Raw genomic sequence first — 21,498 nt, 5'->3', positions numbered from 1 at the left:
GTACATTTCTATAGTTCAGCTTGTACTTGTTGATCATATATAAAGTGGAATCACTAAAATTCGCCGTGGCTCAATTTTCCTTGCATTCGTCGTTGGTAACCTACCTTCCCCACGAATTTACATCCCTGATGAAAACAAATTTTTAAAGAGTTTGTTATCTTATTGAAACTGAAAACCGACGCAGTCATGAAATTACATCCCTACGAATAAGCAGAAAATTCACAATCCACGAAAATTGAATTTATTACACATTTGTGAAACAACTTTGAATAAGTACTGTTTTAGTTTATAACCTCAATATTAATGTAAGCTTATAATAATAAGATATGCATTACGATCAATTCATGCATAAATGCAAAAGGTATTTAAATGCCTTATCAAATTTACTTAACAGATACAATTGGCCAGAAAAACGGGGACCAAAAAGGGAATAAAATTGAGCAAAAAAATATGGATCAAAAAGGAAATGACAAAGGTTCGTTCTAAATCTTACAAATTTCATCTGGTGTATTTCGCAAGACTGATTCTAATCTTCTTTAAACAGGAACATGTACTCTTGCAACGGTAGTAGTGTCATGTCCTTTCACATGTCTGATACATGTATTTGCAAGTACATCAAATAACCAATGATATTTGTAGCATTCATTTTTGTTATGATCTCATTATTCTGGGATGGGTTCAATTTTTAACCGGACTTCGCGAAAAAAGGCCTTGCACTAGACAGGCCAATTGCCGATGTTTCTTTTTAAAGCAGACTTCAAAAAGTTAAACACAAAACCGAACAGCATCGAGAGAGAACCTTTCGCTAAACAAAGAATCACACAGATAACAATACACTTTCTTTAAAATCTTCGAAATAGTTGCCGAAAACTGAGTCTAGCAAGGTGAGATAAATTATATTTTTTGTATTATCATTCAAGTTAAAACGACAGGACTGCACAATTTGTGCGCAAGTGCACAATTTGCATAAAATAAATATATATGAACTTCTGTATATGCAGTAGGTTTTAGCTGCAAATCAAGATCATACCCGTATTTCAATATGCTTTACATTTTTTGAAAGTTTATTTTTTAAATCAACTACTGTATGTAATGATGGGGATATTCACACTTTTGGAATTCAACTGATCTCTATACAATAGCTTGCACCTGAAATGATGTGAGCCTATGCACTCATTGGATTAATGAATCCGAATCAAAAAATCAATTCTTTGAAAAAATGAAAAGAATGTTCTATTATTCATTGATTTATAAGTGTATTCAAATGATGTAACATGTAATTATATTTGTAGTCACTTTTTCAATTTTCTTAGAATTTACATTCATCCATAGAGCCTAATTACCTCGAGATGGGAAAACTGTTCTGGGTGTCATAACTTAAACACATGTCACATGGTTTTATCTTCATTAAACATTTTTGAAAAAAATGTTTAGATACTAAAGTAGTTTAATGTATTCGTACCCCTATAATATGAAAGTAAATAAAGATAATATTTTGAGAATATGAGTTTCATTATAAAGATAATGGTGGATATATTTGAATTAAAGTGGCTGGCGACTTGTTTTTGAAAAAAATATAGAAAAGTTATTATTAAGATAATGCATGTACATTTAAATACACAATTTTTCATTTTGATCTACAGCTATTAAAAAAAACACAAAGAAAAATGCACATGATTTCAATTTTGTAATAAATAAAATAAGTAAATTATAAACTAGAGACGAGCTCGTTGCAAGCAACGATTAGGTCTTCCGTCGTAGCTGCGTCATACTTGTGACGTAATACAAAAATTGATACCTGACCATGGTGCAATATTAGATGTGTAAACACTGTGTAAAAGAAACAAAGTACATGTATATAAGCAAATACAGATCTTTCAAAGTTGTCTGAAGTTTGATTCGCCGCATGTTGTTTTTTTGCATGTGCATTTTATTTTGAGAAACTTATCTAATCATCATAATTGACTCAATATACACAGAATATGGACGACGATTATAATCACACAGTGGGTATGCCCGGTATGAACGTAAAAAGACCAAACATTTTACTCGCATTTTTAATCGAAAGCAAGGACCAATGAATCTTTTAGAATGTATGCGGAGATCCTCGAAATTTTACAGGTTCTGAAGAATAATTTTGTTTTTTTTGGGGGGGGGGGAGGGGCACGCGCGGATAAGAAAAATTTTCCTGGGGTGGGGGTTGAGTGTCTGACGGTTATTTGAGTTTGCCTGGGGATGTCCGAGGCATATTTTTGTAATTTTATATTGTACATGTAATGGAAAGAAATTTTGCGGGGGTTAGGGTTGGATCTGGAACCCTCACCCTACTCTTCTAGATTCGCGCATGGGGAAGACCGATGCCGGTAATTTAACGGTAATTTTAACCCTTTTTATTTAATTAATCATTTTCAAAATTATCGGAATTCCAATATTACCTTTAAACGCAGTTAAAACTTAAAATACGAACCATTTAGTCTCGGTGAGTATTCGGCCAACATGCGTCCGCGTACGAAAGAAATGGCAACATTCAAGAAATTTGGATGGACGATCTGGGTCCTAGGTCGTCCATCCGATTCTTTTTCAGACTAAGAGCTACAGAACTGCACTTAGAGAATGTCAAACTGATTATGTCAATTTATTTTGTCTCAAAGAATCAGTTTTTTTTAAACAATAAAGATTTACCTTAAAAACAAAAGGAATCGGGCACAATTTTCAATGTTAGCATTTTACAATTTAAAGGTCTAATAAAATTTTGAATGAAGTTTCAAGATACTACTCTTCGTTGTTTTATACGAAATATTGCATGGAAAAAAGATTTACATCGCATATATATTGTAGAACTAATTATTTCTCTTTTTTATTTACATCAAAATAAATCCAAGAAAAAATCTAAATATTTTTTTTCCTTTATATGTGTTAATGAAAACGTTGGTCAGCAAGGGCCGGTTCTATGTCGTGCAAGCACCTACTTAATAGATTGTTACACGGATCTACCACGATGACAAATATCGAAAAGGCAATATTGTGGGTGAAGGATGGAAGTGTAGTTTGTTTTTTAGGTTTATTTTTGATAATTATATTTATCTGGATCAATTTCCGTTATGAAGTCAAGCATATATTTTCATATTATTATTGACTTAAAACATGTTGGAAAAAAGAAATATTGTATCAAGCAGTTAGTTATTATGCGCAGATCATGCATTCCTCTATGGTTTTCACAATTGCATGTATCAGTTACTACACGTTTTTGCTTACGGAGAAATAAATTTCCAAAGAGATGATATAGTTATCAGTTAAGTTCCAGATTGTCTTCTGCACATGCAAGCACGTGTGTAATCCTGATTTAAAAATAGGTATAATGGGGGGGGGGGGGGGTCATCGCAACAAAATTGTGTATTAGCGTACTAGAGTGTACATTGTTAATTAATGATTGATGTTGAATTGTTATTAACAAACAAAATCATAAATTTATAATAACATACACTAAAATGCCAGGGAGTTCTGCTGGACGCGATTTCATTTGTCTTCAATTAATAGGGTGTAAGGATGCCCGCCTACTTAATACATATGCTCACGCGTCAACCGATTAAAAATGACTGTATTTTGGATTTATAAATCGTTCTAAAACATTCGATCTGATATTTCGTTGTTAACAATTCAAAACTTTGAACGATTAAATTTGTTTTTATACCTACCCCGACCCTCACGGAAAAATCCATTCAGATCAATGGAAATTTCATTTACAAGACTCCGCGCCAGAATCAGAATGTCTCATTCATTAATTTTTTCGTAGTTAAAGTGGACGAGTCCAAAATAGGAATAGAATAGGAATACCATGTGAACATATGCCGTGAATGCAGTTTACTTTGCGTCTATTTTTTTATTTTGAGAGTCCTTTTTATCATGTTTATCATGGCTTGAAAATGACGGAAGGCCCTTGAATGTTGTTATCTTTATGCAGGCACGTAGCATCCTTTTTGAAAGGGGGGGGGGGGCAGACTCATCCAAAAAATCTTGACAAGCAAAAAAAAAAAAAAAAAAAAAAAAAGACTTTCCCAAAATCTTCAAAATCCTAATCCGGAAAAATTAGTTGCTGTGAGAAAAAGTGTGGTGGGAGGAGGGGGGGGGCACCCACAAGCTTGAATTAATAATTGCCTGACGATGCATCTTTAATGTGTCAACATTTATATTCATAATTGATGAAAACGTTATATGGGATGTAATAAGCAACAATGAGCAAGATTGTTCAATTAAAAGGGCTTTTCACATTGCACGTGTGTAATCCTGATTTAAAAATAGATTGCCATATTTGAAAGGTCAAAAAAAAAAGAGGGAGGTGTCATTGCAACAAGATGATACACATTGTCTAAGTAGTACAATGTAAGTAATAGTTGGTGTTGGATTATCATCATTAACAAAGAATCATCAGTTTGGATTAATTAAAACAAATACAAATTCATATAATTGGAATATTTACTGGAGGGGCTACGTACAAGTAATTCGCCGAAGTGGGGTACGTGTGACCCGATTTTCGATCAATTTGGCGATTTCATTCATCTGGAAAAGGGTTTCACTCGCGTGTACAAATGTAACTGTACATCAAACAATTGCTAGTCAATTAAGTGTGTATGTTAATTGGATAGATTTCTTCTAAAACATTCAATCCAAAGTATAATATATGTAGTTATTAGTTGACACCCTCCCAATGGATCTATGCCGATGGATCTATCTGAGATCTCAGCTGTTGCGTGAATGGTAAAGAAAGACTTCGCGCCATAATACGTCTCATTCATAATTTTGGCTCGCCGATTAGTGGGCGAGTCCAAGTAAGGCAAGAGCACATGATGTGTAGATGGTCTTACCCACTCTATTTTCTTAACTGGTCATATAATAAATAGAGATATCATGGATCTTTCACTTTTGTCGGAGCATGTAATAAATGGAACCAAAAAATAAAGTAATTCTAATTGAATTAAATTGAAGTTAAAATGTAAATACCCCCTCCCACCTACGGATTAGGATTTTCAAAATTCCCCATAATTTAAATTCCTTGTCACGATTTTTTTTGGATAAAGCTGCTCACCTACCCCCTACCCCCCCCCTCCCCCCCCCCCCCCACACACACACTTTCAAATAACGATGCTACATGTACGTGTTTGAATATCCTTTCCTATATGGTTAGAAATAACAAAATGTCTTTGATTTTGCATCTAATATATAACAAATTCAATTTTCAATTTGGCTGTTTGAGATTATTCGATACATGTACATTCCTAAAATGATTTAAAATAATGAAATGATTTAATTTCCAGTGATATACAGGTACATGCACTCGATCGAAGAAAAAGATTGAAATTGCTTCTAAACTCTGCACGTTCATTTTAATAATTTATGATCCGCAGCGATAATTAAATTTAATTTCTTATAAGATAGCCTAATTGATACATGCATGCTTCCATTGAATAAATTTGGGTAGTCAGGCAAGCTTTTTGGAAAGCTATTGCTTGTATAATATTAAGGTCAGACGCGACCTTCATGTATCTTCCATTTTTTCCTATCTCCACAATGTGAATTAAGATTTCCACTTTGCTATTTCATAATTAAATTTTTAGGTAATATGATTTTTTTGGTTTGGATATAAAGTGTTCAAATTAAAATATAGAGTATGACTTATTAGCATTCAAATGCATTTTGCGTGCTATTTTAAGGAAAGTTCGAAATATTCTAGCTCCAAAACGAGCCTGGTAATGTACTCTAAATTTTTTGGAATTAACAGGTTTAAATGTTAATAAATAAGGAATGAAATATCAAGGAAAATTATATAAAATTGAGGAACGTCTCGTCTGTCCTTAATTAAAATAATATAAATAGACATCATAAATCCCATATCAAACGACATATAACAACTTGAATCTGCACGTCTTTTAATGAATTTATGAACAGCGGGAAATTCTAAGGAAATGTTAGCTGCAAGTCTGTACAGCCCTTGTATGAAAAATTTCGGATGGTACTCAATTTTTCCAGACGGAGAGCTACATATATGCAGCTAAGGTAACTAATAATGCTTCCGATGAAATACTTTGTTTAGTAATGCAAGGTTTTAAGAGAGCAATACTTATTTGTTTAAAAAATAACACCCTAATACTTCGCATTTTATTCACTGTTTGTAGAACAAGCAGAACCAGTATCAGTTCGATCCCTACCGTATGTACATTGTTCGAATTTAATAGCCCTTGTATTGCATTGCTTTGCATGTACAAAATATCTTTTAAAAATTCAACACTGAAAGTGTTTATCTATATGGCTATTAATCTATATGTACATGTACACATAGCGTTCACATGTGATTCAAAATACCCCAAACGGAAAAATTCACTTATTGAGTCTACATTTTATAGAACTTGCAAAAAATACATTGCGGGTCTGAATGTTTGTTAATGTGTCAATCTATCAATATACAGTTTGTTAATTTTTTTCGATTGCTAAGGCTACATCGTTTTTGATGAACATTGAACAACATTTTTTCCATGCCATTATTTCCACGGAAGATAGCGAGTACAATTATAAAGCACAATTTATTTAATTATCTCTTTAATATTGTGTACTAGTATGTAATAAATAATTTATAAATTGCTGCCGAAGGTTGTTTGGTATTTTCGTTTGTAGATGCATTGCAAGTAAAAAACGTGAAACGCGGGGCAAGTCATAATTAATATCCCTAATAACCGTTACTTAAAAATAGCGGCTTTGGATTCAAATATTATCGTATACGAATATTAAGTTCACTTTTTAAAATCATCTCCACGATGATAATATTATATCCATCGGAAATCAGTATTTTGTTTTGCTTTAAAAGAAATGTTCTATCGGGAGCAATCCCGCGTTCGTTTAAATTGCCAGCGTACATTTGTCATGTCAGTAATACACATTGTGCTTTATATGACGGCCGTGTATACGTACTGTAGAAAAGTTGAGTTTAATTACCATGCATTCGAACCATTTTATTAACACATCTCCCAGTACTGAAACAATTCAAAATGTCTCTGTTACAGTAACACAGTGGGGCGTTAAACATGTGTACGTCCAGCTCTACAAGCATATGCACTGTCGTCAAGGCGACGGCCTGAATACAGCTAGCGACTCTTCTATCGATCAGTTACCTGAGTCTCGTAATGCATCTAAATATAGAAAGGGGCACAGTTATGAAACAAACAACAAAAATAAGGTCAAAGACGTTCATCTTTATGAAATGAATATGTACATATGAATAAAAACATTTGGGAATTTTATGTAGAATTATTTTTGCGCGCTGCATGTATCAGTTAGTGCATTACAAAAAGCCCTTTCATAACCTCCTAAACGTGCGCACCCCCACAAAAATGGACCGAACTGACAACAATTGTTTCTGCAAATACTGGCTATAAATTACGAAAACATTAAATTGAATACCACGGAAGGATTCAAAATTAATTTCTTTACAACTTTGCTTCAATAATGCATTAGAAATTTTTATTCCTTTACAAGTTATTGACAAGAAACTTTTGACGCATCTAACTCCCTAATTATAGGGGCCAGCCCCTTTTTCTGTATACCGAATGAAAGGTCTTGGTAAGACCAAGATCTTTTAAATTACATGTTATAACAAATTTTTATCAGGTAGAAAACTAACACGGAAAATACGCGAATTTTTTTGAATTTTTTTCGTACCTTTGTTTCAACATCTATACCACCCCTTTTATTTGCATTTAAATAATAAATAAAATATATCTCGCACAAATTCAATGTATTAGCGTCCAAACCAGCCCATCTTTGAGACTCTACCAGTCATCGTTATAGCTAATCCCCCCTGGACAAAAGAAGTCGTTAAATTTTACTAAAAGGGGAATAACTCAAAACCGGATGGGGATTTTCCTCAACTAAAATATGCAACGACAACATCACGCGGCATGTTATCAGTCCTGAAAATTTCAAAACAATCGGTGAACAAACGAGCGAGATATTAAGGATCAAAGTTGGCGTCTAGAAGAAAAAAAAAAAATAACTAGACACGATCTCGTTGCGAGCAACGAGGAGGTCTTCCGTCTGATTTTAGAATTTGTTCTATCTTGATTTTGCTATTTAACAGCTAAACATGATTTAGAATAAAAAAGCAGGGTCTACATTCTAGGGGGCCAGATACTATTTTGTTACAGGTGTAAGCGCTTTGTTCAACAAGTGTTTAGAATTCGCCACTGTTCTTGAGATATCTTAGAGGAAAAAGTTTTAGGGGCCAGTCCCTTATCTCCTTATTGGAGCCGCTGAACCAAATTTTGAAGATTGCATGTTGTTAAGTACATCATTTTTAGTATCTTTTCTTCTATACTGCATTTCAAAATATTTTTTCTTTTGAGATATAGGTGGTCATAGTTTTGGACTCTTGACCCCTAAAAAACCTTCATTACATAACACATGACATTACATTGCTTGGATACATAATTGTAAGATAAACATATTTGCTTATATAGCCTTTCACAAAATATCCCTCAGTAAAGAGCTACAAATGAAAGACTTTAGAGCTCTTTGGTCCCTTAATTTGAGGGGCCAGCCCCTTTTTCTTGATATCAAATAAAAGGTCATTTAAATTTCAACACATTTTGTTTAACAAGTGAGAGATTTGTTACCGTTCTTGAGATATATAGGAAAAAACGTTTTAGGGGCCGATCCCATAACTCCTTATAGGGGCCATTTAACGAAATTTTGAAAATTGCATATTATTTAGTACATCATTTTGACTATCTTTACTTCTATACTGCATTTCAAAATATATTTCCTTTTTGAGATATGGGTGATCAAAATTCTGGACTTTTGGCCCCTTAAAAAACCCCTAATTACGTAACACACGATAAAATCATTACATTGCTTGGATAAATAACTGTGAGATAAACATATTTGCTTCTATAACTGTTCACAAAATATCCCTCAGTAAAGGGCTACAGATGAAAGACTTTAGAGCCCTTTGGTCCCTTAATTTAAGGGGCCAGCCCCTTTTTCTTGATATCAAATAAAAGGTCATTTAAATCTCAACTCATTTTGTTCAACAAGTGTTTAGAAATTTGTTACCGTTCTTGAGAAATATAAGAAAGAACGTTTTAGGAGCCGATCCAATAACTCCTTATAGGGGCCATTTAACGAAATTTTGAAAATTGCATATTATTTAGTACATCATTTTGAGAATCTTTACTTCTATACTTTATTTCAAAATATTTTTCCTTTCTGAGATATGGGTGATCAAAATTCTGGACTTTTGGCCCCTAAAAACCCCTAATTACGTAACACGCGATAAAATCATTATATTGCTTGGATAAATAACTGTGAGATAAACATATTTGCCTCTATAACTGTTCACAAAATATCCCTCAGTAAAGGGCTACATATAAAAGACTTTAGAGCCCTTTGGTCCCCTAATTTGAGGGGCCAGCCCCTTTTTCTTGATATCAAATAAAAGGTCTTTTAAATCTCAACTCATTTTGTTCAACAAGTGTTTAGAAATTTGTTACCGTTCTTGAGAAATATAGGAAAGAACGTTTTAGGGGCCGATCCCATAACTCCTTATAGGGGCCATTTAACGAAATTTTGAAAATTGCATATTATTTAGTACATCATTTTGAGAATCTTTACTTCTATACTTTATTTCAAAATATTTTTCCTTTCTGAGATATGGGTGATCAAAATTCTGGACTTTTGGCCCTTAAAAACCCCTAATTACGTAACACACGATAAAATCATTACTTTTATTGGATACAAAACTGTAAAATAAACATATTTGCTTCTATAACTGTTCACAAAATATCACTCAGTAAAGGGCTACAGATGAAAGACTTTAGAGCCCTTTGGTCCCCTAATTTGAGGGGCCAGTCCCTTTTTCTTGATATCAAATGAAAGGTCTTGTAAATATAAATCTTTTTTGCATTACAAGTGTTAACAAAATATTTTTCAGAAAAGAGACAAACTAAGAAAACCAATGAAAATTACGACGTTTTTTTAGTCTCAATTTTCGGGACCAGGCGAGCTTAAACACCTTTTGAGCATGACAAATATGAACGCCAAATAGCACATCTACAATCTCTTGTCTACAATCCCTGAAAGTTTGAACTCGATATCTTTTACCGTTTAGGAGGAGATCCCTGGACAAGCCGACCCTCTGAAAATCGTTAAAACGTCATTTTCTCAAGAACGGAAATGACGTCATCAAAATAAAAAAATGTATATTAAGATCAGATTAATATCTATTAGATCTGAAAGTTTCACGAAAATCGGCTGAGCCATTTTCGAGAAATCGCCTGCACAAATTTTGTAAGAAAAAAAAAAATAACTAGACACGATCTCGTTGCGAGCAACGAGGAGGTCTTCCGTCTGATTTTAGAATTTGTTCTATCTTGATTTTGCTATTTAACAGCTAAACATGATTTAGAATAAAAAAGCAGGGTCTACATTCTAGGGGGCCAGATACTATTTTGTTACAGGTGTAAGAGCATTGTTCAACAAGTGTTTAGAATTCGCCACTGTTCTTGAGATATCTTAGAAGAAAAAGTTTTAGGGGCCGGTCCCTTATCTCCTTATTGGAGCCGCTGAACCAAATTTTGAAGATTGCATGTTTTTAAGTACATCATTTTTAGCATCTTTTCTTCTATACTGCATTTCAAAATATTTTTTCTTTTGAGATATAGGTGGTCATAGTTTTGGACTCTTGACCCCTAAAAAACCTTCATTACATAACACATGACATTACATTGCTTGGATACATAATTGTAAGATAAACATATTTGCTTCTATAGCCTTTCACAAAATATCCCTCAGTAAAGAGCTACAGATGAAAGACTTTAGAGCTCTTTGGTCCCCTAATTTGAGGGGCCAGCCCCTTTTTCTTGATATCAAATAAAAGGTCATTTAAATTTTAACACATTTTGTTTAACAAGTGTTCAGAGATTTGTTACCGTTCTTGAGATATATAGGAAAGAACGTTTTAGGGGCCGATCCCTTAACTCCTTATAGGGGTCATTTAACAAAATTTTGAAAATTGCATATTATTTAGTACATCATTTTGACTATCTTTACTTCTATACTGCATTTCAAAATATATTTCCTTTTTGAGATATGGGTGATCAAAATTCTGGACTTTTGGCCCCTAAAAAACCCCTAATTACGTAACACACGATAAAATCATTACATTGCTTGGATAAATAACTGTAAGATAAACATATTTGCTTCTATAACTGTTCACAAAATATCCCTCAGTAAAGGGCTACAGATGAAAGACTTTAGAGCCCTTTGGTCCCTTAATTTGAGGGGCCAGCCCCTTTTTCTTGATATCAAATAAAAGGTCATTTAAATTTCAACACATTTTTTTCTACAAGTGTTTAGAAATTTGTTACCGTTCTTGAGAAATATAGGAAAGAACGTTTTAGGGGCCGATCCCATAACTCCTTATAGGGGCCATTTAACGAAATTTTGAAAATTGCATATTATTTAGTACATCATTTTGAGAATCTTTACTTCTATACTTTATTTCAAAATATTTTTCCTTTCTGAGATATGGGTGATCAAAATTCTGGACTTTTGGCCCTTGAAAACCCCTAATTACGTAACACACGATAAAATCATTACTTTTATTGGATACAAAACTGTAAAATAAACATATTTGCTTCTATAACTGTTCACAAAATATCACTCAGTAAAGGGCTACAGATGAAAGACTTTAGAGCCCTTTTGTCCCTTAATTTGAGGGGCCAGTCCCTTTTTCTTGATATCAAATGAAAGGTCTTGTAAATATAAATCTTTTTTGCATTACAAGTGTTAACAAAATATTTTTCAGAAAAGAGACAAACTAAGAAAACCAATGAAAATTACGACGTTTTTTTAGTCTCAATTTTCGGGACCAGGCGAGCTTAAACGCCTTTTGAGCATGACAAATATGAACGCCAAAGAGCACATCTACAATCTCTTGTCTACAATCCCTGAAAGTTTGAACTCGATATCTTTTACCGTTTAGGAGGAGATCCCTGGACAAGCCGACCCTCTGAAAATCGTTAAAACGTCATTTTCTCAAGAACGGAAATGACGTCATCAAAATAAAAAAATGTATATTAAGTTCAGATTAATATCTATTAGATCTGAAAGTTTCACGAAAATCGGCTGAGCCATTTTCGAGAAATCGCCTGCACAAATTTTGTAAGAAAAAAAATAATAATAATAGGGAAAAAGAAACCGAACGAAAACAATAAGGTCTTCCGTTGGAAAACGGAAGACCTTAATAATAGGGAAAAAGAAACCGAACGAAAACAATAAGGTCTTCCGTTGGAAAACGGAAGACCTTAATAAGAAATTTGAAAATTTTTCAGAATAATAGTAAGGTCTTCCGTTGGAAACGGAAGACCTTAATAAATCTAGACAACATTGAGATAGTGAATGTCTCAAAGATTAGGGTCCCGCTTTAATAATGGACAATGAGATGAATAGAACTTCAGAGAATTCTGCTTTGACATTGATCTATAACCTATAGAATTCCCAACTAGCATAGAACTTCTAATTCAATCTCATTACCTCTTACACACAGCATTCTTTTTCATAATGAGCAAGATTAAGAAAATGGAAATAATCTATGGTATAAAAAAGATTGTAAAGAGATCCGATTTGACCTTCACATTGAATTGGTTCAAGGTCACTGCACGTCATAAACCAAAAATCTCTGTTTAAAGCTGACATGAATTCATAAAAGCATTTGGTCGCCATATTACTTTCGATCGCTCCTCTACTGCCACTGGGGTATATATTCCGGTTAAGAAAGTTACGGTCGGTTGCTTTCCGATCGAGGCATTCAGGTTGCACGGACTTCCAAATGCTTGAACTACAAAATATATTTATTCTTTGAAACAATAGAAATCGACAACTAATATGGCGGTAGTCGAAGATAAAAGGGTATTTATGAATTCATGTCAGCTTTAAGTAAAGTATTAGCCAAATAGGGCTAAGTGAAAAGTATATGTAACCGAGCAGTAAGGAAATCCAAAAGACAGCCGTTTTGTTTAACAGATTTATTAAACGTTTTAAAGCATTGACCTATAAACAAAGAAAAATACATTAGACAAAATACAATTTTACATGTACATTCAATATGTTTGAATTTCGATAATTCGTTGATAAAAAGCAACCGTTACCTCAGTATTCATTTATATGGTAAAACATGTTTTGCAGCAATTTAATGTTAGAACTAACAAACAAGTTTCATAAAATACAATGGCAAGATTAACTGCAAAAATACGAAAAAGTATAAACCTTGCAAATAAAATAATATGCCCTAATCACTATCATGGTAGTAAAGAAATATATAACTAAATATAATATCAACCTACCACAAGTACATGGATTGTCCGACGTCGTTTAAAATGAAATTCTGCCCAATTTTACTTAGTTTGAATGGTTACTTATACTAATGGAGAATCAAATTTATTGAATAATAATGAACCAATGAAATTAAAGAACGATACGCGCGCAATAAAACTTTAGATGAATAATATTTAAGAATATACTGCACAAAACGAAAATAGAAAATTCAAAACGAATAAATATATATTAAATAGATAATAATAAATCTGTTCTACCACATACCCCCGGCAAAATTTTAATTCGTCCTCGAATAAATATAATAAATACATATAAAATATATAGATATACCATAACAAATAATTTTCCAATACATATATATATATCCTCTTGAATAGGAATTTTGTGTAATCTGGTATGACCTTGACACCTGACTTACAAACCTCCATAGGTCACTGCATATCCTTTGATCAAAGGCACCATTTGGGTAAAGTATGAGCCTGATCGGAGCAAAGAGAGGGACGATATGATGTGGAAGAGAATTGTGTTATGACCTTCATACTCGACCTTGATAATTGGTTCAAGGTTAAGGTCACTCCACATTTTAGTCAAAAACTCTGATTATGTGAATCATGAGCCAAATAGGGCTAAGTGGCAAGTATATATGCTCTATATGATTTTTATTAGACTGATGTGACCCAGACCTCAAGGTCACAGCTCAATCTATGACCATAACACTCTATGAGTGAAGAATGAGTCAGATTGGACCAAAGGGAGAGAAGATATGGCCCGGGAAATGATTTTATATATAATTCTGTTATTACTTAAACCGTAGACCTAGAAACATGGTTCAAGTTCACTGCACACCATTTACCCTAATGCACCCTTTCGGTGAAGTATAAGCTAGATTAGGCCAAGGGGAGAGACGATATGCTCCGGACAAGCAATGTCCGACGGACAAAATGATCAATTTAGGGCGCCCGCAGAGCAGGGCCCTAATTATCAATTTATTTTAGTACATTACTGTATTTGTATGGTACTCTTAGATACACATAACAATTAAACATATATTTCATTCTTAGACAGGAAGTGCTGGAATGTTGAGTTGACAGATGAAAACTGCAATAAAAGACAAAGTAAGTACACCAGATCAAAGGATAATTTTCTGAAAGGGTTTCGTTGTGAAAAGAGATAATGACAAGAGGAACTTTAAGCAAGCGCACAAATGATTTGCCCCGCAAAGAACTATAATAACTCAAATAATTCATTAATGGAAAATAGTGACCTTGAACTTGAAAAAATAACTAAAGCTCAAGGTTAAGACATTTATTCTCGTATCACAAACAGATTTTGTGTTAAGTTTAAGCTTCTAAACTTTTTTCATTACATGGGAATATGTATTCTTCCAGTGACCTTGAACTTATTTAAATGACATTGGGTCAAAATCATGACACACTCTCTGGTCATAAACAACCCTTGTGTGAAGTGGGAACTTCCAATGTTCTTCTAAAAAAGTAAAGGGTCCCTTATTATGCATTTTTCCTTTCAGTGACCTTGAACTTGCCCAAATGTCATTACAATCATGAGACATCATCTGGTCATAAACAATCTTTTACAACTTATAAAGACAAACGACAACTTTATATAGATATACGTATGTGTTATCAACCTCATCCTGATTCGTTTCAGAAGGTTCAAATGAGCTTTACTGATCACTTGTTGTCCGTCCGTTTGTAAACTTTTCACATTTTTGTCGTCTGCTCTAAAACCACTGAACCAAATTTAACCAAACTTAGTACAAATCATCCTTATGGGAAGGGAATTTTAAAGTGTTAAAAAAGGGCGTAACCTTTTTTAAAAGGGAGATACTTGCAAAACTGTGGGTAAAGTGGCATAAATAGGGCCCGAGGTGGGGTTCCAAGTTTAAAATATATAGAAAAAATATTTTAAAATCTTCTTCTTTAGAACTACAATGTTTCAATTTGTGATATTACTATGCAAGCATCCTTAAACAGTGTAAATTATAAATCAATAAAGCTGTGACCACCGGACTAATACTGGGGCCTCAAGAGGTGTTCAAAGTTTAACATAGAAATATATTTTAAGGAAATGTTTAAAAAATTCCTTTTCGATAACTACATGTACAAATCTACAGTGAGACTACTATGCAAGCATCCTAAGATAGATAAAGCCAACCATAAAACACGGATCAATACTGGGGCCCAATAAAGGGTTTCCAAGTTAAAAATAGAAATAGCATACGCTACGAAATAGAATGTTACAAGGATTCAGTGGAGTTTGTTTCAGTGGAGCGATGTGCCCCATGAGCCTCTTGTTTTCTTTCTTAACTGCAATAATATCTCGAATATTGATGCGATATACCATCATATCTAAAATGAAAACCATCTTTGCTTGTAACAAATGATTATGATATGCAAATAATTATAAAAATAAAACCAATTAGTAACACACTCGATATTGTTTTGACCAAAAAGCTGTATAACCCATGGGTCAGTTAACCCATGCAAATGCCTTTTTAGCAAGAAAATTGAGTTTGGCATCAATATCGACAATCTCTTATTGTAGGAGATAACACTGTTCTTGTCAATTTCCAAATAAACTCCCACCACCAAATAAGTGTTTGGCAGCCGCCGAATATTTTTTGTCACCTGGCACCAACGAGCTTCCGCACTTGCGATTTAACGAGGGTTTTTTGAGATTTTCAGATATTTTATCTAGTTACGTGAATATGGATGCCTATATGGATAAATACATAAATAGATAGCCATATATAGATAGATCTAAAGTTACTACTACTATATAACTATGCGAGATCATGGTCTGCTTCGCTAGCGGCAAGAATTAGGGGTTCACTTGAAAAAAAGATTATTTTTTTCTCTCCTAAACGTCATTTTATATGAATGACTGAAAAGACCAGTAGCCTAGGGTAAAGATAAATGTTAAGTACAATACGATAGAAATAAGCTAACTAACCAACAGGACCTTTGGAAGTAAAGAATAGATAGCTGGAGTTACTGGATTGATGATCGAACCAATTTAACACGAGCTTGGACTTTCGGCATTACGTGATAAATTCCGATTTGATCGAGGCGGGACTGACTCGTGGTTAACTGTTCAGTCGTTGGCTAATAGATATGAATACATTGAACGCAACGACACTTGTCCGACTTCATGATATTCTTGTATATTTCATTTCAAACAGCGTCACAAAATCAGGTCAGACTTTTCATTCACGATTGGATGTTTCAAAAAGATAAACTCTTACTTCATTTTACTACAATCACACTCGGAATACCATTTGTGTTAAAAAAAATCAACAAAAAAACAAAAACAGAAGACAAACTTATGAATATTTATTGAAATCAGATTTTATCCAGTATGTACACACTCAGTTGCGTGCAAAAAAAATGACAGTGTTTCAGAAATAGTGATTTCCCCGAATGCTTCAAGTACAGCCATTTTAAAGTTGTCACTAATTTTCACTCTCTACCGGTCATTTTTAAGCAAAGTTTTTACTTTTCGAAAACATTGTTCTGCTGTGTTAAGATCCGGGGAATAAGTTGGTAGGAACAGGTATTCTGCTCCAATTGTGGTAAGCAAGTTTCTTAAAATCCTGTCAGCGGCATGGTGGTGTATAGGGGCATTATCTACCACTGGCACGTCACCCACTCGGATAGCCCCCCCCCACCCATCGTCTGTGAAGCTATCTGCCGCTTTACCCACAAAATCAAAGTATTTGGTGGTGCCTAATGGTCCACCAAAATTATTAAAATATTTAACACCCTACTAATAAGTAACCGTATAATTAGAAGTTCTGCTGTATCGTGTCATTTCTACGAACTTTGAACCTTTTACAGAATGACCGTAAGTTGAGTTTTATTCCCATTTCCTCCATGAATTTCAGCATGAAGGGATCTTTGTTAAAAACATAATTCAAAAATTCTTGGGTATACTGAAGATTTTGTAAAGTGAATCTTTTTTTGTTGTAGAGACAAATTTTTTTGTATGTCATTGACAGATCTTTTCGAATTGTATGGCTAATTGTTGAAATAATACTGCTTGTAATCGTGTTGGAATGTTTGCGCAATTCATCTCGAATTGTTTGAAGCTGAATAGAAGGTCTTTCGTTTTAATGCCTTGATAAATTCACGATCTTCCAATCTTTTGTGTTCATTGGTTTACGAGGAGAAATGGAAAAGTTTTCATTATATTTCGTCCAGATATTTGAAACAGTCGATTTTGAAATTTTATACTCTTTTGCCAAATTTGCGCCTAAACCACGGGGAAATTTGAGATCTACCACTGAAGCACCACCATTAACAAGTAGCATATCACCGCATTAGAAAGAGATTTTCCATTAATTTTTAATCTCCCTTGTTTGCTTAAGGATTCCATTTAAAAATAGACTGTACATGCAGTTCTACAAGAAGAAAAAAATAGATTAAAATTAAAAAGACTCCTTGAACGGTAGGGGCATTCATAACGATAAAATTATGCTTTTATAAACATGTATACCTATCTTCTTTTCAAATAAAATGCTGGCCTTATGGTACGTCATCTTATAAATATATATATATCTATTTTTTAAACCAACACCAATCTACGCGCTACATCATTATAATTTATGATTAATTTCATCTATTAGATCTATAGACTACGTGTATATGTAAAGCATTTATGGATCTATGTACAATATATTGATAACTTCATTTATACTTTGCGGTTTGGACTACCCGAATTTTCTTTCTAAGATGATATACGATTTTGGGGGGGGGGGGGTTACATGTAACTACCCTCAAATCTTTCATCAACTTAAGATATTTATTTGATTAAAAATAAACAAGCAAATATCCATCAGCAAAAACACAATAATCACCGTGCAAAATTCACTGTTCAATTATAACTTTTTTTGGACATCACTTTTTAAATTCAACATGTCTTGTAGTATTTTCTCATGGTTTAGTTCATACAAAGTTACTTATTCAATTAGTGATTGACACTTTTATATGTTTGATTTCAATGAGACAGAGTGTCATGTCTCAAGAACTGCTTATCTCTTAAAACAACGTTGTACAATTATTAGTTTTTCATATTTTTGACATGAAAGACTCATTGAGTGTATTTAATTATTGTATATCTGTGAACCTTTCACTCAGCTTACTTATGTCATCACCTGTCAATTTATACTCATTGTTCAGATTCTTATATATAGTTATGTACGATTCTGGAGTACATGTACGGCGGCCAGCCTCGGCCACGTCCGACTCATTCATTTTTTTCCCCACAGAAATGTGTGGGAGTAAATAAGACGATTTTCTAAGATTTAATACATTTTCACCATATGGATAAGTTGACCCCGCCCTAGGGCCTAAAGACCTGTCCCATGGGTAATGAATTTCATAATTTAGGTAGAAGACTACATGGACATCAAAACCATGCATTTAGTTTTTCATCAAATACATATGGGAGTAGAGAAGAAGATTTTCTACTATCTAATACATTTTTATTAAATGGCCATATTGCGCCCCCCCCCCCTGACCCAGGGGCCATCCATTTCACAATTTTAGTAGAGGGCTTCATGACTTCATACATGTAACCATACATTCAGTTTTTTCCTCACTGGTGTGGGAGTAGAAAAAAGATAATTGAAAATTTGGCTGTTTTTTGCATATTTGACCCCGCCCGTGGCGTCCTGGGGGTAGTAGAGCCATGACTTACACAACTTAGATTTCTCTTACCATAGAAAGGTTTCACACCAAAAATGGTAACAATTGGCCTTGTAGTTTTCAAGAAGAAGTTACAAATGTAAAATTGTTAACGCACGACGACGGACGAAGACCAATTGCATTAGGTCACCTGAGTGACTCAGGTGCCCTACAAAAGGTCACGTGAGTGACGCATGTGATCTAAAAAACTAATTATAATAAGCACAAATCAGAACAACCTTATGCTAAACAAAAAAAAAAAAAAATCACGCAAAGAACAATACCTTATCTTAAAAATCTTAGACATAGTTCCCCAAAGCTGAGTTAAGCGAGGAAAGATAAATTATTTTTTGTATTATCATTCAAGTAATAACGACCTGACTGCACATTTTGTGCAAGTACCCAATTTGCATGATATAAAAATAAATCAACTACTAATCGTAGCAGTGGGTTTAAGCTGCAAATCGAAATCATGCACATATTTCAATATGCGTTTCATTTTAATGCCCCCCTCCCCCCTTCGAAGAAGGGAGGGCATATTGCTTTGCTGCTTTCTGTCTGTCCGTCTGTCTGTTGGTCGGTCCACCAACAGTTTCCGCTCATTTTCTTAGCAGAGGATGAACATATTAAAATGAAATTTGGTATACATAATATCTAGGTCAGGTTTGATTTTGGGTATGATAGAGCAATTTTCGACAGCGTTGAGCCCATTGGACATAGAAAAATGCTAGTTATTTGCAGTTTTCGCTCATTTTCTTCGCAGAAGTTGCACATATTTAAATGAAATTTGGTATACAGATTATTTTCGATAATATCTAGTTCAAGTTCGATATTGGGTACAAATGTGCAATTTTCGACAAAGTTATGCCCTTTTTATGACTTTTTAAAATTCCAATTATTTGCAGCTTACGTTCATTTTCTTTGTGGATGTTTCCAAGGGGGGGGGGGGCATAAGTGTTTCACAAACATCTCTTGTTTTAATCGTATTTCAATATCAACTACTCTATGCTTTGATGTGGACCTTTGCACTGGGATTTCAACTGATCTGTATGCACTCGCTCGCACCAGAAGTGGTGTGAACCTTGTACACTCATTTGGTCAATGAATCTGCAACATAAAATCAGATATAAAAAATATATATGAAAAGATTGCTGCTACATGTGTTACTGATTGCAGTATGAGTGCAATCAAATTATATGTTGCTTGTTGTTATTCTTAACGAGGCCGAGTACAGAACGAGTACGCACGCTTTCGCGCAGCGTTTCATTGGTATTGTGACGTCATATTTTTGCTTTGTTGACGCCATGGCGTAATAGTTTCAACTGCAGATATTCAGCAAAATTTGTTGAAATTAGCTCGATTGATGCGTAAAATTGATATTATATTGTGGAATAAACATAAATGTCTCGAAGTATAAGCTATATTTGGGCTCGGTTCGAATACGTGAAGGGGGTTCAGCAAGCCTAGCCCTCTGTCACGTTTTCTTTATCCGCCTAAATATAGCTTAATTTCTATATTTCAAGACAGTAACCATGTATTTTATATTAATAACCCTTAATATGCGATGTTATATATTTATTTATTACTGAAATGTGTCTGAATGTTTTAATAATACCTTATAGATTACCATTTCCGTCTTTGTCAAATCAAAAAATAGCCATTATCTGGCAAACTTGGAAATTAGGCATGCAAAAAATAACTTTGATAAGACCCCTGGATCAAACCAGGAGGTAAAAGGGTTTTTTTATTTGACCATTTGATGTCTTTAAGCAATAACTTTAATATGTAGAACAGAAAAAGAAATCCCTAGGGCAGAAGTTTAAAAAAAATGTAAAAAACGTGCAAAATTGATACATTTCAGGCAAAATCCCATAGGGTCCCATGTTAAAGATAAACAAACTTTGAGATGACCCCTTGAACAAACGGTGTGGTAAATTTCTGATTTTTTTTCCTTAAAACAATAATTATATCAGTAGAAATTTATGTAAAAAATTTCATTAAAAAATCTAGGGCAGAAAAAATTAGACCTGGCCTCGTTAAACACGTTATTAATTTTAATTAGAATTTACATCCATACACAGAGCCTATTTAATAGTTTACTTTTTTGAATTTTATGACGTAAACACGTGTCACATGGTTTTATCTTTATTACCCAATTTATTGTTCGTAGAAGGAAAGCTGTTTGTATAGTTTCTTCGTACAAACAGTATAATCCACTAAAAGCCAATACTGATGTTGTTGTTCAATGCAGCATTGCCCATAGTAGATCGAAGTAAAGAAAGATATTTTGAGAATATGAATTTAAATATTAGGATTATTTTGGATATATTTGAATAAAAATGGCTGGTCACTTGGTGTTTTTAAAATAATATAGAAAAGTATTTGAAAAACGGTGCATTTACATCGAAATCAT

General features: G+C 33.7%; 1 protein-coding gene across 1 annotated transcript in view; it reads left to right on the top strand.

The window, feature by feature from the left end:
• The first annotated feature begins 398 nt into the window (after nucleotides 1-398).
• The window catches only part of LOC128159763 (uncharacterized), a 55,303-nt gene continuing 34,203 nt past the window's right edge, over nucleotides 399-21,498 (top strand). Inside the window, exons 1-2 of the mRNA XM_052822947.1 lie at nucleotides 399-475; nucleotides 14,442-14,495. Of these exons, the coding sequence (XP_052678907.1) occupies nucleotides 451-475; nucleotides 14,442-14,495 (79 nt within the window). The 5' untranslated portion in view covers nucleotides 399-450. The remainder of the gene's footprint in view (nucleotides 476-14,441; nucleotides 14,496-21,498) is intronic.

This window comes from Crassostrea angulata, chromosome 8 (assembly GCF_025612915.1).
Source record: "Crassostrea angulata isolate pt1a10 chromosome 8, ASM2561291v2, whole genome shotgun sequence".
Classification (NCBI taxonomy): Eukaryota; Metazoa; Mollusca; class Bivalvia; order Ostreida; family Ostreidae; genus Magallana; species Magallana angulata.
This window is presented reverse-complemented; position numbering and strand designations above follow the sequence as displayed.